The sequence below is a fragment of the Alternaria dauci genome, chromosome 4, assembly GCF_042100115.1.
Source record: "Alternaria dauci strain A2016 chromosome 4, whole genome shotgun sequence".
NCBI classification, from domain to species: Eukaryota; Fungi; Ascomycota; class Dothideomycetes; order Pleosporales; family Pleosporaceae; genus Alternaria; species Alternaria dauci.
The window spans coordinates 914,915-935,016 of NC_091275.1; the positions used below are offsets into that span (position 1 = coordinate 914,915).

The following is a 20,102-nucleotide window of genomic DNA, read 5'->3' on the forward strand; positions in this document are numbered from 1 at the left end:
ACCTCATGTCCTGGAATAACACTCCGCTCTTGGCGATCGGTCTTACGTGTAACACGACGGCCTGATTGCACCCACATCTGGCTGCCGAGCTGACGAGGCCTTTGGCTCAAGAGCATTTCCTTTAATGATTGTAATCTATCCATGAAACAGAAAGCTTAACTGCTACAGGTGCTGGCAATATTTCCGGTTGCGGGAGCAGGGAGGTCAATTCTCTAGGTCCTATGTCGGACTCACCGTCCACGTGGATGGGACCGTGACGAGTGAGTGGTAATCTGGTGACAAACCATCGGATCCAGAATCAGCGCTTAGCATACAGCGAACGGATGGGATTCATGCTGTGTGTGGTTGTTGCCCACGGGAAAGCTGCTCGTAGAACTTACTTCATTCAGCAGAACTCGACATCACGCTACAATGTGGGGCCTGTAAGGTTTGGACTATTATGCAGGCATTATGATTGGTGTTCCCTTTGTCTATGTACATACTGTGCATGGTATCATCTGGCACGTCTAAATCGCTCATAACTCGTGTCCTCATCCTGATGTTGAATGGTAGGGCCGAAGTATACTTCGCCACCATCCCTTTCGTCCGCACTGACAAGCGGCTGGCGGCTGCTCGTTCCGTGCAGTAATCCGTTAGCATCGAACGGCGTGGCTGGGGTGTCAATGTCGATGCCAATGTCGATGCTAACGTCAATGCCAACGTCGTTAAACCCTTCCTCGGGGCGCGGCGCCTTCTGGTAACCCTTAGCGTATAATGTCCCCTGTTCTAGTTCTTCCTTATTGCCTAGTCGTGTTCGACTCGATGCCCTAGTTGACGCCATTGATCCAGAAGGTGAACCCCGACGTGCATACGGATCCATTTCGGTGAGCGTAGTAAAAGTAGAGGGTGTGCCAGGTCTTGACAAATCACCAGGTCGGCCGTACAGCTCCCCATCGCCACCAAATTGCTCTCGGAACTCTGCACGCCTCTTGAAGTTCTCAAAGTCGAGCTCGGACTCGGTGACGACTTCCATACGAGGGATTTCTGTTCCACCATTCATATGCTTCCCCGGCTGATGAGTATCCATTTCGGTCATGAAATAATCACCGAAGCGGTCGTAGCCTGGTGCCGATGGCATGGCGCGATCGGTCGAACGGCGGTGAGGTGCATCGAAGATGTCTCGATCAGCATTCGATCGGTGCCCGTATACCTCTTTCAGCAGGTGTTGAGACTTTGCGTGTACCATTGGCGTCAATAGTTTCTTGTATAGCGCAGGGTGACCATAGCGAGACGAGACCTTGGTGCTTTTCTTCGATTTTGGGTCATCCACGGAATGGGAGCCCTCCGCATCGGAATGGGGTAGCGTGGAGTAGTACAGCAGTTTGTCGTCGAAAGCTCGCCTGCAGTACCACTTGAAGCCGAACAGCAGGAAGGGTAGCGGAACCATCGCGTACAACATGTTGCCAGTTCCTATTTGTATATTATCAAAATCGATCGATCCAACGCCGTTGGCGCCAACGACCAGCGCAATGACCGCATCTGCAAAGGCGACCGCGAAGAGCATGCGATTCACCAGGAGCTTCCAGAATCTACCGCCCGATTCCGTCTTCGTGATGAAGACATACTGAAGAAGGTATTTCTTGAAGACGCTGTCCAAAGCGACGTAGAAGGCCGTCACTGGGAAGATGATCGGTTGTAGTGTTCCCATGCAAAGACCCACGGTCGACACGAAGAGGTAGTTGTTGTAGTAATCGGCATACGGGAATGGCTGTGGCGCGCTGAGCTCGATCAGCTCTCGTGGAGTTGGCGAGAAGAATGTGCGTCGGAACCAGGACCACAACAGAATCCAGGCTTGCGAGAGATCGATAGCAGCACCGAGGTTTCGCTGCATCTGCCAGGTAAGCCAGAAGGTCGATACATTACACAACCCAGTCATGACCTTGGTGAACAGATGGCCATCCTGAATCGCTTCCCATACGCCTTGATCCTGCGCTGCGATGACAGCGGCAACGAACCGCCACGCCGAACCGAATACAGAGAAGACGAGGAGGTTGTTGAAAACGAAGAAGGAATATAGACGTGCAGTGACATGGCGTTCCCTGGAAGTTTTTGAGACGTCCCCAGAGTGCGTGAATAGTCGGCGAAACTGAAATGAGGGGAATTATGTCAGCTTATATCTCAGAGATTGGTTGCGAGAAATATACTGACCACTATAGGAACTCCCATGTACATTAGAGTTTGAACCAAGGGGGCCAAGATGCCCTGCGCAATCGCCCAACCTGTTGGGTGGGCTTGAAGATTCGTCATAAAGGCTGGCCACACAAGCCCCAAGTGGGAGAAGTCTGACAGGAAGACAGAGGTCAAGATGTTAGGAACAACAAAGGCAATGGTGAACAACACTACCCATAATCCATCCCAGAAAGCACGTATTCTGCGAGTCCTTCGTGTCATCGCAAGGTTCTGCCAGAGGAGGTCGTGGGGCTTGGGGGCAAGGTAGACGTCACAACCAGCGGGGCCCTTCTTCCTCGCCGCATACGCCACGGCGTGAGCATCCTCGATGTGCGCGTAGGACGCAAATCCGTAAGGCATGGGGTTTCGCATGTCGACGCCCTCTCGTACTTCCTTGATCGTTGTCTCCAACCTAGCGATTCGGTCCGTTAGGTAATCGATCGCATCGAGTGTTCCTTTGCCATGCGCCGCTTGATCGTCTTTCGTGGCTTTGCACGTAGGTCGCTTGGCGGGCAGCTTGTTTGGGTTGCTCAGGTACTCCGCCAAGTGCTTTTCGAGTTGGCGGACAGCGTCGTCATGCGCCTCGATAAGCTTTGGCAAATCCTTAACATTGCGACCGATCACTGTCCGGGGGATGCTATCGATGGACTTAGCTTGTTCGACAAGCTCTACAAGCCCAGCATCCGTCCTTGATGGCTCGGGAACGTGTGTAAGCTTTTCAATGTTAGCTAAGTTTCTTGACTACAGTGACAAGACTTACCAGCAACGTCCGCGAGTGTAGGCTAGACTTGTATTCCTCAGTGTTGAAGTACGCACGCCTAAGTTTGAGAACAGCTCTGTAGTTCAACCAGATGAAGAAGCACACAACACCCTGGATCAGATACGCCACCACGACGTATGCCCAGAATTTCTCTCCAAATATGTATTGCGGCGTAAACTTCATCAGCGTCGGTATGTCTTTCCACTGCTTGTAAAGCGGCGAGCCTCCTACAACATTGACCGGTATCAGAATGAGTAGACCCAACACTGTCAACACCATGAAGATGTCCCTAATCATCCGAAGAAACCGTAGGAAGACCACCGCGTCCAGGCCGATAGTGTCCACCAATTCCTGTCCCTTCACATTTTTGACCGCATCCAACCAGCTGAATGGCTTCTTGTCCAGGGGTTTCGGCCGGCGTTTCTCATCGGCATATTTCGCTCGGGGCGCGTAGACTCTCGAATTGCGTGGTCGGAGGAAGCAGAATGTAACGACCAGTAGACCGGAAATAACGAAGGAATATACAATGGCGGCGTAAATCGAGTTTTCTTGAATCTGGAAATATGGGTGAGTATGATGTTCGCAAGGGTCCGACACAACATGTGTTTGTTACTTACTTCACCCTGGAACGGATCTGCAATCAGATCGAGAAACTTGTCAGTACTACTTTCGCCATTTTGTCGCCTCCACACATCCATACTGGAACTCCTCCTCTTTCAAGCGAATGTGCTCAGTAGTCGATGTTCGAAATCGTCCCGGAAATTGCAGCGAATAGTAAAAACGGCGTTGTGTGGTTGGATGACAGGGTTAAATGGAAATAACCACGAAAACAAAAGTGATTGTGAGAGACGCATAGATTTACGCCGATTAACGAGGTACGCGTAACGATGCCCCGGACTTCTTTGTTGGGACGATGTCACAGTACTAGAATGCTCTATCCGCACATCGCCGCCCAGCGACGTCATTTAGTGTGGGTCAAACGCTCGTTCAAAGAACCTTTCGCGTCGAAGCTCTGAACAAATCGGCATCGTCGTGTGAAGCGGAATACGATCTGGACCATCATTCCGCGCCTATAAATAGTCCATCGTGGGGTCAGGTCGCACGCGTCCAGACCTTGGGACCGAAAATCTTGGTGCACCGTCTCGTGGACTGTCTGAGGGTCTTGGCAGGGTCTCTGAGGTACTCCAGAGTAGCAGTAATTCCATGTGGCTGCATCGCCAATCATCAGATGCATGAATAAAAACCGTTCGGCGATCAGCTCGTGAAGACCGCGGGGGCTGCGTCTTAAAAGGGGACAGCATAGCTTAACAGAATGAGGCTTGTTGTGACGTCATGGTCATCGGTCAACCTGCGAGAGGCCAAAGTACGAAGTAGCACGTGTATGAATCTGAATTTGAATTTGAGAAGAACGTCCACTAAAGTATTTTTGCAGCGCAAGCTGCACCCCACGAATAAAAACAACGAATGGGGACAAACCCTCCGCCTACTGTAGCACGTGTATCTAGAACACACCCCGTGTGTCCAACCAGATTTAAAGTAGCACCGACATTTGGAGAAACTTGGCTCCCTCGCACCACAGACAGTCAGTTACGACAAATACATTGACCAAAATAGATACAGCGCGTGCTCATTAATGAATCATGTCTCGAATCACAAACATCTTTACCGTCACTTTTCCAAATCAGCATTTTCACGGCACATGAGCCGAATAACACGTAAATCTTCAAATGTGACCCATAAAGCTCGCTACATGGTCATTCCAAATCCACTCTTTAATTCCATTCCATCCACGCCCATACTAACTACCTCCAACATGCTGTATCTTCAAACGGGCCATTGCGAACTTTACTAGTGCGCAGGCCAACCTGTAAAGAAAAGAATCTATGGATATCACGAAACGAGAAAAGGAGGAGAGGGTGTTATGCAAAGAGTGGGAAAAGACTACAGACAGATGATTACTCAGTCTCATGCCTTTTCCTTCTTCTTTTCCTTTTCCTTCTTGTCGTGATGGTGGTGATGCTTTTCTGCCTTTGCGTCCTTTTTAGCTGCGGCTTCAGCCATGAGCTGTTCGAATGCCATGAAGTCGCCTTCTTCTTCGGGATCGCGCTCAGCCTATATCTGGTTAGCATCCATGTTATCCATGTGTGAGACAATGAGCATACCTTCTGGAACATCTCGCCGATGATCATCAGCGCGTGTGCGCGTTCCACTCGCTTCTCCAGCTTGACCTTCTTGTCGTTGAGAACGGAGTCGCATACATCCCTAAGTACGCTCTGAATTTCGAATTTGCTGCCTCTCCAGGCCGCGGCGAGAATCTTGCCAGTAACACGCTTCTCGTATTCGGCCTTCTTCTCGTCTGTCCAGGCCTCTCCGCCCTGTTCCTCTAGCTTGGCCATCTCCTCCATGGTAAGCTGCGCGTCTATCGCAGCAGACATGGTGGACCAGGTGTCCTTGACGAGCGTGCCCTTGTCCTTGATACGGGAGAAGAAGCCTGAGATACCGAGGAACTTCTGCGACTTGAGGAATGAAGAGGCTTTCATGATGTATGTGGCACCGATGGCGTGGAGGATCTCGAGGCCGAAGGACTCCATCTTGAGGTTTTCAATCTCCAGATGAATCTTCTCCTTGAAGGCTGCGGTAACGTCGTTCGCCTTGTCGGTTTCGGTCCACACTGAGATACGGTCGATGAGCTTCTTGGCAAGATTGGCAACACGTTCGTCACGGATCTTCTTGCGTTCCATCTCGTATGCCGCAAGCTCTTCCCGCTGCTCCTTGGTGAGTCCGGCCTTCTTCTTCTGCTTCTCCCGTAGCTCTTTCTCCGCATCCGTCATACCCTCTGCCTCCATGCGTGCCTGTTCCTCCGATTTGTCCATGATGGCTGCGCGAATTGGGATACCCCGTGATTGGGGCGTGCTCGTTCGGGATGGGGGCGATGCTGCTCTCGGTGCGGTAGACGATTCGGCAGTGTTCTCAGCATAGGCTGGAGGCGCCTCGGCGTACACTGGTGGTGGTGCATCTGCTGAGTGTGCTCCCACGCGCTCCGCTGCTGCTTCGGCTTCCTTGGCCTGAGCAGCAGCACTTGGGGCTGTGGTCCCTGTGGTGCCGGCAGCCGGAGTCGCACCGGCTGTGGCAGTCGCATGAGTCTTTTCGGCCTCCACCTTTTCGGCCTCTGCTTGAGCGGCTGCTTCTTCCTCCATCTCACGCTGGGAGATCTCCATGGTCTTGGTCAAGTCCTTCATCAACGAGATCTCGCCGATCCTATGCGTGTCAGCTTCTCTGTTCCAAGTACAGACATTGCTGCAGTGAGCCGTGGAGTCGTCCTACCAGTCCACGAAGGCCTCTCCACCAAAGATCATGGTGAAGAACTCGGATGGGTCCTCTGTGCCTCTGTCAGCGTTCTGCAACCACGATTACACCGCGTATATATCCATACCGAATCCGCTGCTAGGCATCGCACCCTCTTTGCCATATTTGTCGTATGCTGCGCGCAGCTGTTCGTCGCTGAGTATTTGGTACGCTTCGCCAATCTGTTTCCGCGTCAGCCCCGCAGTCCTTGTGAAGAATCGAGCAGGATCGCCATGTGCTCTACTCGTGGGCAATAAACATACTTGTTGGAACTTTGCGTGTGCTGTTTCATCGCCAGGGTTCTTGTCTACGTCCAAATTAGGCCTTGATTATTTCGTGTAGGTTGTTGCGCAATGTACCGGGATGCAGTTTGATGGCGAGCTTGCGATACGCCTTCTTGATTTCGAGCTCTGTCGCCGTGGGCGGTACGCCAAGGGCGTCGTAGTATGCGGTTTCTACGACCATAGTTGCAAATGTGTAGGACTTGGGGTGTGTGGTGGAAACGATCAAGAGCGGATGCGTTGGGCGCGCGTCGGCAGCAGGCTACACGTGCCTGTGAAAATGCTGCACCGCCACAGCCGACGTCACCACACTAAAAACATCTAAACACCCTTGACAGTTGATCACACACGTGGGGTGAACCATACTGGGCAAGTGAATATTACAAGTGGCTTACAAGATGCGAAGGAAGATTTATTGAGTTGTCAAGTCCATATACTCTCCTTCATAGATATGCTAGATAAGAGAGCTGGTCTACATAAGCTCAGAACCCCACCCGTTCGAGGTATACCCGCCATGGCCATATGATTCATTTGAAGAACCCAATACCACCCTTCGCCGCCCCATGCAGACGCCATGCTAGAATTTCAGTCCGTGTATCGTGAACCGTTAAAGTGGGATACTTTTAGACCAAGCCGGAGATAAATCGAGAAAACGCAGTCGAGGGTGGAGTGCGCCGTGTGTCCGAGGACGATGGGGGATGTTGCAAAAAGCAAACATGGTGTTGCAGACTCGGAAGTGTGCCGGGGCTTTTTTTTAGACGCTGAACTTGGCCTTCGCACGGGTGCTACCGGCGTTGGCAGCATCAGTGTGACCAGAGAACTCGACAACCTCGTTCTCCTTGAGCTGAAGCGCCTGTTTGAAGCGCCTGCCAATCTTCATCAAAACCTCCTTGCCCTTCTCCTGGGACCTGCCCTTTCCAGCGTCGCCAGGGATGGCGCGGCCGACTGTACGGGTCCACAGACCGATACGGTAGAAGCCTCGCCTAACGTTGACGACGACACCCATGACTTCATTGTCGTCCTCGTCCTCGAGGTTCTCTCCGATGGCAGCGAGCATAACGTGGAGCCAGAGCGCATCGATGTTGATGACCTTCTTGTCCTTGAACTGGAAGGCCCACTTGCCTCCGTGCTTGTTCTGCGCGTCTTCCCATTCGGGTCGTACGCCCTTCTTGAAGAGATGGTAGTCGGACTTGAGTGCGAGGTCGGATGTAGGAGTAATGTTGTTCTGTGTGCCATGTCAGCTTTGCCTGTTGCTGCGACCGGAGTACGACTTACGTAGATGCCCCAAAACTCCTCAACCGAGTCAAATGAGATGACCTCCTTGAGCAGCTCGGCCCAGTTGTCGCCCTGCGGTTTGTTAGCATGGAGCAAGCAGCGGCCAAGACGAGGCAATATCGTACCTTGCCGCTCGGGGGCTTGGTGAACCACAGCGTCCATGTGTTCATGAGTGGGTGCTTGACGTTGAAGTTCTCGGGGTCGTGGAAGACGGTGCGGATCTCGCCCTCGCCTGCGGAGTTGTTGGTGGAAGACTGTTCCTCGCCCTCGCCGGAGTTCTCAGTTGGCGAGATGGGGATTGTGTCGAGCGGAACCTGCTGGTTGGGCTGCGGTGCTGATGCAACTTCGGCCATGGCTGATGTGCTTGTGGGGTGTTGTGGATTGGGCAAGGGGTGGAACGTGGTAAAAAGAGGGACTGCAAGCGATGGTTGCAGTCGAGTGGTAATTTGGCGGTTGGTGGTGGGCGGGATAAGGTGAGGGCGGGGCTTGTCGCAATCGCACCAGGCGATTTTACGGGAGGAGTCGCGGGGTTGCGCTGCCTTTGTTGCTTCGGGCAAGGGAAAGGTCGAGTAAGAGGTGACTGTTTGCGGCGGGCGTGTCTGTCGGGGAAAGAATATGCGTGCAGTCGCAAGGCAATTCGTGGGACCCTTAGGCTTGCTTGGCACGTACCTCGCGCTAGATCCCGTTTCACACTGTAACACGGAGAGCATAAAGAAGCAACCGGTTGATGTCATGGTCAAACGGACTTTACAGCTAGCTACTTTTTGTGTGTGTCCACGTTACTGCTTCAGAGTAAGCCCATAACAAACTTCCCCCATAGCAGCCTCGTCGCCGAGCAAAACGCGTTTCAATATAAGCACATCTACGGCCCAACTTCCGCTATGAGAGAGCAGAGTCGGAATTTGACATCCGTGCTACAAACATCACGCTCGCATCGCAATCGTGCCTCAACATGGCGCGAAAAGTATACATTAGTAATTGTTATATGCCCAGTTTCCCAAATGGCTCAAGATTGCCTGCATAATACATATAGACATGAGACGCTCATAGCTCGCTCTTGTTCAGAGTCTCGTGGACTTCGGTGACCACCTCGGGTGTCTTGTCGAGTCCCATTACGCCCATCAACTTGCCAAATTCCAACTTGAATTGACTGTAGGCAATGTCGAAGCGAGCACCCGCGAGCCAGGCGACGAAGAGCTGAACGTTGTTAGCGGTTGCTGTGGGGAGCGTAGTTGCGATACATACCATAATAAACGTAATGACGAGAACTGTACCGACCACAGCAGCGACAATGTAAACCAAGTCCCAGTTGGCCTCGGAGTCTTCTTTCCGTTTCCGCTCCGCCTCCTCGATGGTGGCAGGTGCCTTCTTGTCTACCGGCGGTTGTTGCGACGGGAATATTGACTCGATGAATTGCTCAATCTAAGACGGTTAGCAATAATAGTTTGAACAGGACCTATTGTGACTCACTCTTCCGAGGGTGATGCTGATCTTGAGGAAGTTGGGATCGTGGGGGTCGTTCTTCTTCGCAATCTTGCGAGCGTATCGCCGGAAGACTTCGCAGACAAGCTGCAGATTTTGTGTCGACTCAACCATCAGCTGGCACGCCTCACCCTTGGTGATCTTGACGTTCTTCTGGAAAAGAGCATAGTTCTGGAAGCAAGTCTCGAGCGTCGCAATGGCCATGGTTTGCGGGATAGCGCAGAAGTTGAACACGCTCTGCTCGCGGAGGCCGGCGAGGTAGTACAAGCAGTCGTCTGCCCGGGTCAGCGCAGTGAGGATCATCTCTGAACTGCAGTTCAAGGCCTTCTGCTTGTTTTCGGGCTTGAAGAGATCTTCAAACTCGTTGACGTGTTTTGACCAGATCTCTCTAGGCCAGAATCGCCGTCCATCGTCGATATCCTCCTTGATGTCACGGGTAATGTTGACTTGCTGGAGGAACTGGCCCATGGACTCCATCAGCTCCGACCTCTTCAGCAGCGCAGCGTTTGCCAAGCCAGCCTCAACAAACAGACGTGTGCAACCCTCGCCTACCAGACCAGCAACGTAATGGCAGTACAGCTCGTAGTCCTTGATGGTGTTGACGCCAGCGTTGAACTCAGCATTGTTCGCGTAGTCTGCCATGCCGTTGCCCATGCGCTTGGTAATGTCCTTGATGATGTCCTGGTAGACGGGCTTGATCTTCTTGAACTCCTCAATGACTACGTTGAACTCGACCAACAGTTGCCTGTCCTTCTCGTTCGGGCCGTTCTCTGTGAAGTTCCATCCATCCTTGTCCAAGATGTCCTGAAAGTTGCGCAGTATAGGCTCCTTCTTCTCCATAGGTATCGTCATGTCATCCTCAATGGTATCCAACCCGCGCAGGACTAGGTAGAAGAGTGTGACGGGCACGAGAAGCTCGGGGTGGAGCTCAAGAATGACGGCAGCGAAACTGCGGCTGGTCTTGTTGAGGAAGTGGAAGCATCGTTTCAGGGACTCGCATTCTTTCGATTCGTCGCGCTCGTGTACTGCGTTATGCCACACTTTCCTAGCCAAGCATTAGCCGTGTTCCGGTCTGCGCAAACTTTGGGTGCACACACAGAGTTTGCGATGGCGCCGTCACTTACCATTGGATGATAGAGCGCAGTTCGTTGGGGTGAACCACGTAGTAGAGCATGCTCAGAGGGCTAGGCATGATGGGCCAGATTTAAGGAGTCTTGGATAGAGGGGATGTTGACAGATCGTTTGATGCCGGTGCTATAATCGCAGGACGCGGGCCAATTCGGCGACAGAGGACAGGATTGAGAGAATAGGGAGTACCACGACTTCTCTGACAGGTTGCACTGTCTTTTGGGCGCGAGAAGTGTGAAGACTGGGAGCGTCTCCGCAAATTGCAACAATTGGACCCTGTAGCGCACGGCCTAAGCAGCCCGCGTTTCTGCACCTCCCCCTCGGATCAGGGATGAGAAACACCGAGAACACCGAAACCTGCATCTTCGTTCCTGCGTACCGGATGACTCTGTTGCGATTGGTGCAAAACACGACGGTAAAAAACAGTCACCCTCACATCGCCAGCCAGTCTTTGTGCCTGGAAACCAAGCTGTTCACTTCACGAGCCAAGCACATGCACATCCGCATTCGTGGCTACAACGTGATTCCCAGGGAAACACTGCTGTTCGGCAGACCGCTAGTCCTTCACGCTTAGCCCTAGGGACACGATTGGTCAAACAGTGTGTACGGGAGACGACAGACTGATGAACTCCGTTGCCACTGACATCTCGATTTCATGTATGCTTCAAGTACATTTCCCTGGATGAATTGCTCTTCTCTCTGTACATCAGCCAGGCCCTCCAGGTACATTAGCATTTCCTTCTCATGCCTCAGACATGTTTCCGTAAGTTGAGGCATTAGATAACTTGTTGACGTGAACATCTTCGCCCTGCCCTAGACCTGGCTAGTCTGCGCCACAACACAACAAACATTACAGCGACACTTCCCCATTCGACAAGCATGGAGGCTTAACGTCTCCGCACGATCAGGATTGACCTCTAAAATCAACCCCTCCAGGCAGTAAAGCAGTGGCGGATACCGTCAACAAGTACGCCACGCGATGACGCCACAGGCAGATTATCGATAAGCGACGCTTCACGCCTTCCTCTTACCCATTGGGAAACGGCACGAGCAACCCAGCATACACACACCTCAGACTCAAATCATGGCATCAACACAAACCGCTCCGGTCGCTCTGCCGCGCATCGCAATAACGTATTGCACGCAATGCAAATGGATGCTGCGAGCAGCCTATGTATCTTTCTCCACACCTTTCGCTAGCACGACATCGACTAACGAGTGACCAGTTCGGCCAAGAACTTTTATCAACGTTTGGACTGCAGATTGGAGAGATTGCGCTGGTACCTGCGACGGGTGGCCTCTTCACTGTTGACCTGGTCTGTTTGAACAAAAGTCTGGCTTGATCTCTGCTCATTTTTGACAGACGTACGTGCCACCATCTGAGGAAGGCCAGACGGTTGAGGCAAAGAAAGTGCTGCTTTGGGACAGAAAGGCAAAAGGAGGCTTTCCAGGTTTGTATCTCATGAATAAAAAGGTGGGCAAAACGAGTGGCTTACATGTCGCAGAGACGAAAGTACTAAAGCAGCTGGTACGAGATCACATAGATCCTAACCGGGATCTGGGGCATTCGGATAAGCATGGCAAGAAGAAGGAAGAGAAGACTGAAGATACGAAGCAAGAACAGGGCCAGACAAACGAGGGTGCAGTAGTCAAGAGAAATCCAGATGGAACTGTCTGCGAGGATTGCAAATGAGCTTAGGGAAGACATAGCATTTGCTGTACGGTACACTAAACGCCCCATGGCCTTCCATCCGCCCATTCCCTTTGATTTAAATATCAGAAGAACTCCGCATTATCGAGAAACGTGAGCGCTCATCCCCATCATACCGAGAGGTTCATTACCATCGGCTAAAAGCAGAATCGCCCGTGTCTCCCTACAGACCCTGTCGGTCGAGCTTATCGAGACGTTTCATAAGGCGAATGTCCATGCGATGGATGTTCTTGCGCATAGTCGCCAGCTCGCTACGCAGTCGTTGAATCTGGCGATCAGCGTCTGCAGAGACCGTCGGGATATCTCTAGGAGCTTCGCAGTCGGAATTTGGCATTGATGAATAGTAAGTACCGTTTGCGTTGGGAACCCCGAGTGCTTCAACGAGGTTGTCAAGTCGGAGACCGTGAGATTCAGAGGCGGCTTCGAGTTCCTTGAAACGCTGATCCAGGTCCTCAAGCTTGATGGAATAAATCTCGCCTGTGAGGTTGGTCACGGTGTGAGCACGCTGGACGAGAGAGACGATCTGAGAGTGCATGTCGGAACGGTTGGGCCGCAGTGCCAGGTCGAAGCCGCTTGTACTGTACAGTTGCACCGCTGCGATAACAATAGCGGCACTCGCCATTGTTTGCAGTACGGCTTTGGTCGTGCTCCATAACCAGCTATCGCGCGGGGCGCTTTCTGCGATCAAGTCCTTGATGATGGAGATATCAAGTTTCTGGGACGACTCCTCCACGTGCAACGAGCTCCGAAGTAGGTCCAGTGTCACATAGACTCGATCTGTTGCTTTGGCGCAAGTCTTGAGAAGCTTCTTGAGCTCTTTCGTAATGAGCGCCTTGGCTTTCTCTTTACCCTCGGCGCTGAGATCCGACTCCTCAACCTCGTCGATACAGCTGGTAACTTTCTCCCCCATCACGCCCATACTGAACACAGCCATCTGACTGACAGCCAGGGAGATCTGAGTGGCTCTGCTGAGCAATGGCTTAACATTAGCGGCGGGTAAATGATGAGCTTCCTCAAACTCGGTGGCCTTTTCATTAAGGTCAAAGAGCGCAGCGTCTACCGAGCTATAGCCACCAAATGTAGCCCATTTGTAGAGCGGCTTCTTGCTATCATTCTGAACCTTGGTATAATCGTAAAGCTGAAGCATGGCCTTTTCGACGTTGCTCATGGAGCCGACGACCTTTTCCGCGCAGTTCCGCTGAGCCTGCTATTACGTTAATCAGACACCAAAGCACAGGACAACCCATCCTTACCTCGACTGCTGGAGCGGACTCATCCACTTCGCCATCGTCAGGGCCAATCCTTTTCTTGTACGTCGCAATCGCGCTATTGATCATGTCCTTGTTTTCTGGCTCTATTTCAGATGTTTTGTTTTCAACATGAGCGCTGTCGCACCCCGGTGTGTTTGTCTTTGTTTGCTCGCCAGCATTCTCGCCATCATTTGTAGCTTGCGTGCCGGAATACTGCTGCGGGCTGTCGCTTGTGTCGTCACTGTCGGTGTTTGAAGTCATGCTCGCCTCGCTGCTGGTACTCATGTTTGTGCTGATGACGAATCCGATGTTAATGGTGGGAGTTGACTTGTTGCGATCAAGGCAGAGTGGTGATTGTCACAACCTGGGATATTATAACGTCGATAAGCTCGAAGTGCGCGCAGACTGACTGAAGTGGAGTGAAATCGGGGTGAGCGTGAACGTGAGCGTGATTTGTTCGGTATTGATTGGTCAAATTTGCGCAACACACTAGCGCAGTTTCCTGTTTAGGTGGTTTGAAGGGAAAGCACAACCTTTGGAAGGCTACCGAAAATGTGCGGATGATTCCAAGGTTGAAATTCGTGGAGAAACATGACGCGGGATGCAGAAGCGATGTTCGAAAGGAAAATTTGAAGAATACGAACAGAAAGTCGGGCTTGCCTCAAGCAGACAAAGAGAGTGGTGGGGATGGCATTGAGATGAAAATAACCCGTGAGGAAGCCCACAGTCTCAGACACAGACGCGAAGTGCAGCAAAGTGTTGCGACCGCTGAGCTTACACTCCTTGAAGCACGTCTCATTGTCATGTGAGGGGAAACGAATGCCTTGGAGGCTCCGCGAATGTACGAGAAGCTGCCTAATGCTGTTGCACTCAGTGTTGGTGAAAATATAATTCCATAGTCGCAAGACACGAAAAACGAAACGACCTACAGCCTGAAATGATATCCTCAGAGCGTTGTCATAGAAGGTTTGAGGTCCCTGCTCACAACGCGCCAGTGTGGTGCGGCGCGTTCCATCAAGAACGCGTCGCATCCTTGGACGCGGTATGCTGACATGTGGAGACCGAAAGGACGCGCGGATGCAGTCGTGTATGCAGTCGGGGGTTACCTGCATTCCCTGTCTGGTGTTACTGTCATCGATTATTCGGATGTCAGTCCATAGCTCGACTTCGGAGAATTGTCTGGGTGCAGATTCTGTGCGTGCTGCTTTTTGTATTGCCTGAGTCCTGCACACTGAAATCAATCCATTGTCTAGCTACAGAAATACCGCAAGACATTAAATGTAGGCACAGTGCTTGTGAATCTTGAGATACTCAAGGACATTCAAGCAGCAATATGCCTTGTACGGCATTGCATGGCGTCAAAACTACCGCAGAGGCCCGGGTGTCGTTGCCGCACGCGGTGCGGTCGGGACGGCGTGAAGGCGTCAACCAACGCGTGCTTGCAGTAGTCTGGAGCTTGAGGTTTAGATATTGTACCCGGAGGTGGCACCGTAGTCAGCGTGATGAGCCAAGATGACCAGGACGCCAGCATATGTCGATGCCGTGCTCTAGGTGCTCTGTTTCGCAATCAGCGGCAGATGATCCAAAGTTTGCTTGTCTCTCGCAAAAGTGCAGGACGCTCGTTGCATAGCAAGAAGAGCATGTCAGCCCTTAATGGGCGATCGAAAGTGGTGTATGGGGTTTAGCGGGTTTGGGTTCGCAAGCATATGTCGACATTGGGCTACCTGAGCACCTGTAAAACCATCAGAATTGAACTATCGCAGCAGATCGATAGGCGAGCAGCTGTTGGAACAGAAGGCTTGTGGGCCGAGTTTTGGTGATGTATGGATGTGCAGTATGATGATGCGAGCGCAATGAGGAGAGCCGAGCACCCTTGGACGGCGATCATGGCGGACGCCACGGCGTTCCCACCCCAACCTCTTGGAAAGAGTCGTGCGATTCGTCGGTCTCTGCAGGATAGCATGAACCGCACCCTCGTCGATGTCGGACGCGATATCTGATCCCCACACCCTCCGACATTACGCATCATGTTTGCGCATCGCTGTGACGAGTCGGTCGGCGATGGGTGAGCTGTCTTCGCGATACTCCAGAGCGACGACACCCTCAGCTGGCGGGATCGCTTAAGAAAAAAAAAGCCCGGAGACGCCCAGATGCCGCCTTACATACCCTGCAATCTTCTCGAATCCCCAGAGTGGTTATTTCCCCGCATGTGCTTTGCCGTACTGAGGCTTGCGGGCTCTAGGTTGGGATGCAGCTTCAGCTCTGAGTGTTGGCACCCTGCGGCTGAGGACTGAATGCAAATTCCTTGGTCTCGAACACAGCTCATCACCATGACTGCACGATCTGGATCGTAGAACGAATCCCCGAGAGCTAGACAACTGGCGCTACAGACCTAGCCCGCGCAAGCCACTGACTGCCGACTACCAATATAGGCAAGATCGTCTCACTATTTCGTCCTACCGGGTGCGCCAGACGCAGCCTCACCAACCAAAAGAGGCCATCATGGGCCGAACTGCGTCGTCCTAGCTGTCGAGATGGGTGAAGGCGCAGCAAGGGTCTGTCGAGCTACATACAATAGTTGCTTTGTCCCACGTCCCACCGCGACAGATGTCTGCTTAGTTTCGATTCCAACCCGGCAGACCAGGCATCCCTGCCTGTGCTCCATGAGCTTCTTATTCTGCGGTACTCATGCACACTCTTATTTAGATCAGCATGGCTTCGGAAAACAACCCGTCTTGTCACATTAGCCTTGGGCAGGAGCTTCATCAACAACTGATCCCCACGCGCACGTCGTTCACTTCTCGTAGCCTTTGCACTGGTGGCCCTAGGACCTCGAATCACGTAGTCTCCGCGGCACCGACAAGCGGATCTACACTATCTCACCACACCAGCCTACCTACAACAAGACGTCATAGCTTAGCGATAGACGATCGCGTTGCCTCTACATTACCTAGGACCAGTGCCGACAAGAGACTCCTCAAGACCATCGAGACGCGACCAAGGTCTGTCACTTGCCTTGCGACGACACCAAAGCCGATGCATCCAACCAAAGTACAACGATGGGTAGGCTTGACCCGTACTGTGAGCGACTGGGACCATGGACTGCGCAGGGTATGTTCGAGCACTTCATCGTCAAGGCCAAGCTAACAGTGCGAAAGGATCCCGAGCTGTGGTATGAGGGGGGAGACTGTTTCGTCCACCTACACGCGAAAGGGGCCTCGCGTCGTGGTCCGTCCTTATGCGTCCCCTTCAGACTGTTACGACAAAAGAAGTGTGACGCCATGTTGAATTTATGCGACGCTCAAATCGCACCTGCACTAGGATCCGCCTCCCAACGTTTGAGGCGGATGCCCAGCTCTCTCAACAACACCGATCAGGAATCCAGCGTCGTCGAGCTCTTCATCCCCGCTTCAGAAGATTCATTCCAGGACTCGTTCAGACAGCACATCACCACTCGCAACTTCTTCGCGTTCTTGCTAGGTAAGCCACTAGTCGGCGATCATATGGGCCAGGCATTCGTAGACCTCCAAGAACGGTTGCAGTACTTCCGACCAAGCTATGCGAACAACCATCAAGACTTCCTTGACTACGCAGAGAACCAGGGATACCGAGATTTGGTAGAGTGCACAGACTATGCCCTTGCAAGCCTATTCTACGCAGAACACTATAAGCTTCGAGACATCTGGGTTGATGCTTTCGCCCACTGTGTTGGCATGAGTGAAAGTCTTGCGCTTAGCCCGGAATATGCGGTATGAATCTCATCGCTTGATTGAGGAAGACTTACTAACACATACTTATAGCTGACTTCGAAGCTCACTAAAGCATTAATCACCCGAGCTCATCTCGAAGTCGACGGCCACCTCGGCCGCGTGTCTATCGCACTGAGCAGATTCCTGCAAGACGATCTCTCACCAACTTATCTTGGACTGACAGATGGCGCAAGGAGCCATCTTGATCGCTTTCGTCGTTTCTTGCATACTTTCTACGTTGGCAAGTTCGGTTATTGGCCACCACCACAGGGCGCCATCTTTCCTAAAGCGCTTTACAAGTCAATGTATTACGACTTCCAAAATCTTTACGACTATCTAGTAGACACCGAGTCATCCGTCGATATTTCATCCCAAAGACCAGCCAGCGGCGGCATCTGCGTCTTACAGAATGTTATGACCTTCGACCAACGACATGGTTTCAAGTCCCAGCCGCATCCTCTACCCCTCCTACCAATACACGCATCGTCACCGAAGAGAACAAATTCTCAGAAAACGAATTCGCAGAAAGCTTTAAGGCAGCTAATCCTGGCATCGCAACACAACAAGTCACACCTGCAAGATACTATGCATGGGGCCTTGGCAGCGGCAACGAATACACTGGATTCGAGCGCGATGGAATCTAGCATTGTCCAGGCCTACATTCACTTCGAGAAGGCACATGCTATTAATGCTAGTCAACGCGAGGGAAAGATATCATCGACAGACGCGCGTAAAGTAAGATGGCTTGTGATCTACGGGACGCTGCAATACCTTGTGTCCGCTCTTTGTGCACCAAAAGAAGTTCGCGACTCGGAAAGCCCAGACTACGCTTTGTGCTACGTTGCGAAGCCCATTACCTCGATTATCAACAGCGGCACTTCGACGCCTTTGGCCACACCATTGGCCACACCATTGGCTATCGATGACCATCTTGAGGGATCTCAAAGCAGCCCATACTCGATAGAGCCCGACTGTCAGAGGGAAGATTACTTCACGCCGCGAAATCTGAGTCGGCGTGAGTCCATGGAAGTTGCGCCGCTTAAGATATCTCAGCCCCTTCGCTCATCCTCTGTTCGCTCTTTCGCACGGCGATCATTGTCAGCTCGGAGCTCACGAAGAAACAGCCTCTCCACGCCTATACGGAAGTCTGCTGGCATCACTCAAGAATGTGTGGATCGATCAAAAGACACGGCGCCAGTCTCACAAGCTAGTTCTCGTCAGGTGTCATCTACTTACTCAGAATCTGTTTATTCGGAGCACTCGGTCACACCCACCGCCGAGAGCGGAGCCAGTCTCGATACCTCATGGCTCAGATCACGGACACCTTCTGTTTCCCGCAGTAGGCAAACTTCTACAGGTAGCACGGCCACTCGCCCCCGTACGCCTCTACTTGATTCCCTTCAGCTTGAACGTGCTACATTTCCGACTTTCTCAGCAGGTATTGGGGAGCTACCTAGCCGATCAGATAGTACAAGCTCTACAGCAAGCTCACTGTGGAGTGAAGGTGCTGCAAGTGCCGCCTCATCCAAGTCAAGTGCATCTGGAGAAGTTCCCGTTCATAAGGCTAGCCCCGCAGAGGAAAGTGGGCTTCTAGGCGGGCTTGTGTCTTTCGAGACACCCAGAGCCACAGCACCAGCCCTGCCAGAAAGCCAAATACACCCCCTATTGCGACAACATTCTCCACAGCGCGATTTCGAGTTTGGCTTCGAAAAAAGCCAGCCCCAAGGCACTTATGATGTCCATGAGAACTTGAACAGCGATGCAATGATTGGCATGGCTGTTTCCACACCACCTGTGCCGGCTAGAAGATCCAGCCTAAAGCTCTTCCCAGATACACAGACTACTTTCACGCCTGAACAGGCACGTTCTCTTATTTCTGAGAAGAGGCCTTCGCTGCCTCCTCGATGCATTTCTACTCCATCAACCATAGACACTTCCTCTAAGCAAGGTGCAGCAACTCCCACATCTACGACCGCGACCCCAAGTGGCTACTGGGAACAGTACAAAGCTACTCTGACACAACAAAGAGCACGATCAAAGACAGTGTCATCCAACGGGTCAACTGCGTCATCAATTGTCAAGATGCCCACAGCGCTCAGGGCATCTTTTTCGCGGAGTGGTCCCCGTAATGAGGAAGATCGCGGTGTCAAGAGAGAGCGGAGGCTATCCACTCTATGGCGACACTGATCGTTTGACGATAGCCACGCTTTCACTGTTTTCCAGCTTTCTTTCTTATCTTTCTGCTTCAGCGATTTTCATGCATGGTGTTCGGCGTACAAAACAAGCATGTTATATACCCTCTCAAGCATTCAGGCATTCCCCTCTTGTTTAGGGAAACAGTAATTACATCACGACTGAACGAAGCAATCATCTTGTTTCTACATCCTCCACGTGATCTTCGACATGATCTTTCGCATATACACGTTTTCGCCATTGCGACTTCCTCACCAGGTTCTTATCCCCACTCTCCAGTCGTGCAACGGTCTTTCCACAACAGCTAGCGCTATCGCAGAAGCATATCCGAACCAACCACTCTACGCCACTAGCCTGGACAATGATATCCCCTATATTGATACTGTCAAGCTCGACGTCGCTCAAAGTGATACTTGAGTCCACAGGACTAGCACAGAGAGATGCCTCAATGTCTTAGAGAAATTCTTCCGTGAGGCTGTTGAAAGACGTCGATGACTCTTGCGAGGAAGGAGCGTTATCATCGTATTCGAGATTGCGATCACCGGTGAATGTTCCGGCGCTACTTTTCGAAGCTTGCGCTATAGCAGCGTTATCAAGCAAGGCACTGGTACTGGCGACCATACTCCCGAGTGAGCTTTCTTTTAGTTGCGCAATAACGGTGCAATTTGCTTGGTAGCGATTGCAAACGGCAGTACCAGACTGCGTCTCCGCAAGGCGCGA

The 20,102-nt window shown here is 52.0% G+C and overlaps 7 protein-coding genes across 7 annotated transcripts; 2 read left to right on the forward strand and 5 right to left on the reverse strand.

Moving 5' to 3' along the window:
• Positions 1-493: 493 nt before the first annotated feature.
• Positions 494-3,666, reverse strand: ACET3X_004897 (uncharacterized protein; the record flags this gene model as incomplete). The annotated part of the gene is made up of 4 exons (XM_069451043.1): positions 494-2,125; positions 2,188-2,922; positions 2,969-3,523; positions 3,586-3,666. 4 exons carry the CDS (start codon positions 3,664-3,666, stop codon positions 494-496), a joined length of 3,003 nt encoding a protein of 1,000 aa, XP_069306941.1.
• Positions 3,667-4,592: 926 nt separating this feature from the next.
• On the reverse strand, positions 4,593-6,829 carry ACET3X_004898 (uncharacterized protein). Its single transcript, XM_069451044.1, has 6 exons — positions 6,673-6,829; positions 6,577-6,620; positions 6,402-6,495; positions 6,293-6,347; positions 5,131-6,226; positions 4,593-5,080 (listed from the first exon to the last, which is right to left on the reverse strand). The coding sequence occupies exons 1-6, from the start codon at positions 6,776-6,778 to the stop codon at positions 4,934-4,936; spliced, it is 1,542 nt and encodes a 513-aa protein (XP_069306942.1). The 5' UTR covers positions 6,779-6,829; the 3' UTR covers positions 4,593-4,933.
• A 170-nt stretch (positions 6,830-6,999) lies between these two features.
• Positions 7,000-8,499, reverse strand: ACET3X_004899 (uncharacterized protein). The gene is made up of 3 exons (XM_069451045.1): positions 7,995-8,499; positions 7,870-7,941; positions 7,000-7,819 (listed from the first exon to the last, which is right to left on the reverse strand). Exons 1-3 carry the CDS (start codon positions 8,220-8,222, stop codon positions 7,349-7,351), a joined length of 771 nt encoding a protein of 256 aa, XP_069306943.1. The 5' UTR covers positions 8,223-8,499; the 3' UTR covers positions 7,000-7,348.
• A 324-nt stretch (positions 8,500-8,823) lies between these two features.
• ACET3X_004900 (uncharacterized protein) lies at positions 8,824-10,734 on the reverse strand. The gene is made up of 4 exons (XM_069451046.1): positions 10,476-10,734; positions 9,340-10,396; positions 9,115-9,291; positions 8,824-9,066 (listed from the first exon to the last, which is right to left on the reverse strand). Exons 1-4 carry the CDS (start codon positions 10,541-10,543, stop codon positions 8,914-8,916), a joined length of 1,455 nt encoding a protein of 484 aa, XP_069306944.1. The 5' UTR covers positions 10,544-10,734; the 3' UTR covers positions 8,824-8,913.
• Positions 10,735-11,563: 829 nt separating this feature from the next.
• ACET3X_004901 (uncharacterized protein) lies at positions 11,564-12,172 on the forward strand (the record flags this gene model as incomplete). Its single annotated transcript, XM_069451047.1, has 4 exons — positions 11,564-11,653; positions 11,706-11,795; positions 11,843-11,930; positions 11,985-12,172. The coding sequence occupies 4 exons, from the start codon at positions 11,564-11,566 to the stop codon at positions 12,170-12,172; spliced, it is 456 nt and encodes a 151-aa protein (XP_069306945.1).
• A 181-nt stretch (positions 12,173-12,353) lies between these two features.
• ACET3X_004902 (uncharacterized protein) lies at positions 12,354-13,725 on the reverse strand (the record flags this gene model as incomplete). The annotated part of the gene is made up of 2 exons (XM_069451048.1): positions 12,354-13,394; positions 13,444-13,725. 2 exons carry the CDS (start codon positions 13,723-13,725, stop codon positions 12,354-12,356), a joined length of 1,323 nt encoding a protein of 440 aa, XP_069306946.1.
• A 2,340-nt stretch (positions 13,726-16,065) lies between these two features.
• ACET3X_004903 (uncharacterized protein) lies at positions 16,066-19,544 on the forward strand. The gene is made up of 3 exons (XM_069451049.1): positions 16,066-16,551; positions 16,599-17,189; positions 17,241-19,544. The coding sequence occupies exons 1-3, from the start codon at positions 16,153-16,155 to the stop codon at positions 19,374-19,376; spliced, it is 3,126 nt and encodes a 1,041-aa protein (XP_069306947.1). The 5' UTR covers positions 16,066-16,152; the 3' UTR covers positions 19,377-19,544.
• The last annotated feature ends 558 nt before the right edge of the window (positions 19,545-20,102 follow it).

Coding starts and splice junctions, on each gene's coding strand:
- ACET3X_004898 (XM_069451044.1), bottom strand. CDS start 6,778: ATGGTCGTAGAAACCGCATACTACGACGCCCTTGGCGTACCGCCCACG. Junction 6,621..6,672: donor CGCCATCAAACTGCATCCCG/GTACATTGCGCA, acceptor ATTTGGACGTAG/ACAAGAACCCTGGCGATGAA. Junction 5,081..5,130: donor TCGGCGAGATGTTCCAGAAG/GTATGCTCATTG, acceptor AACCAGATATAG/GCTGAGCGCGATCCCGAAGA.
- ACET3X_004899 (XM_069451045.1), bottom strand. CDS start 8,222: ATGGCCGAAGTTGCATCAGCACCGCAGCCCAACCAGCAGGTTCCGCTC. Junction 7,942..7,994: donor CCAAGCCCCCGAGCGGCAAG/GTACGATATTGC, acceptor AACAAACCGCAG/GGCGACAACTGGGCCGAGCT. Junction 7,820..7,869: donor AGGAGTTTTGGGGCATCTAC/GTAAGTCGTACT, acceptor CATGGCACACAG/AACAACATTACTCCTACATC.
- ACET3X_004900 (XM_069451046.1), bottom strand. CDS start 10,543: ATGCCTAGCCCTCTGAGCATGCTCTACTACGTGGTTCACCCCAACGAA. Junction 10,397..10,475: donor CTGCGCTCTATCATCCAATG/GTAAGTGACGGC, acceptor ATGCTTGGCTAG/GAAAGTGTGGCATAACGCAG. Junction 9,067..9,114: donor TCGTCATTACGTTTATTATG/GTATGTATCGCA, acceptor AACAACGTTCAG/CTCTTCGTCGCCTGGCTCGC.
- ACET3X_004903 (XM_069451049.1), top strand. CDS start 16,153: ATGGCTTCGGAAAACAACCCGTCTTGTCACATTAGCCTTGGGCAGGAG. Junction 16,552..16,598: donor GGGACCATGGACTGCGCAGG/GTATGTTCGAGC, acceptor ACAGTGCGAAAG/GATCCCGAGCTGTGGTATGA. Junction 17,190..17,240: donor CGCTTAGCCCGGAATATGCG/GTATGAATCTCA, acceptor ACATACTTATAG/CTGACTTCGAAGCTCACTAA.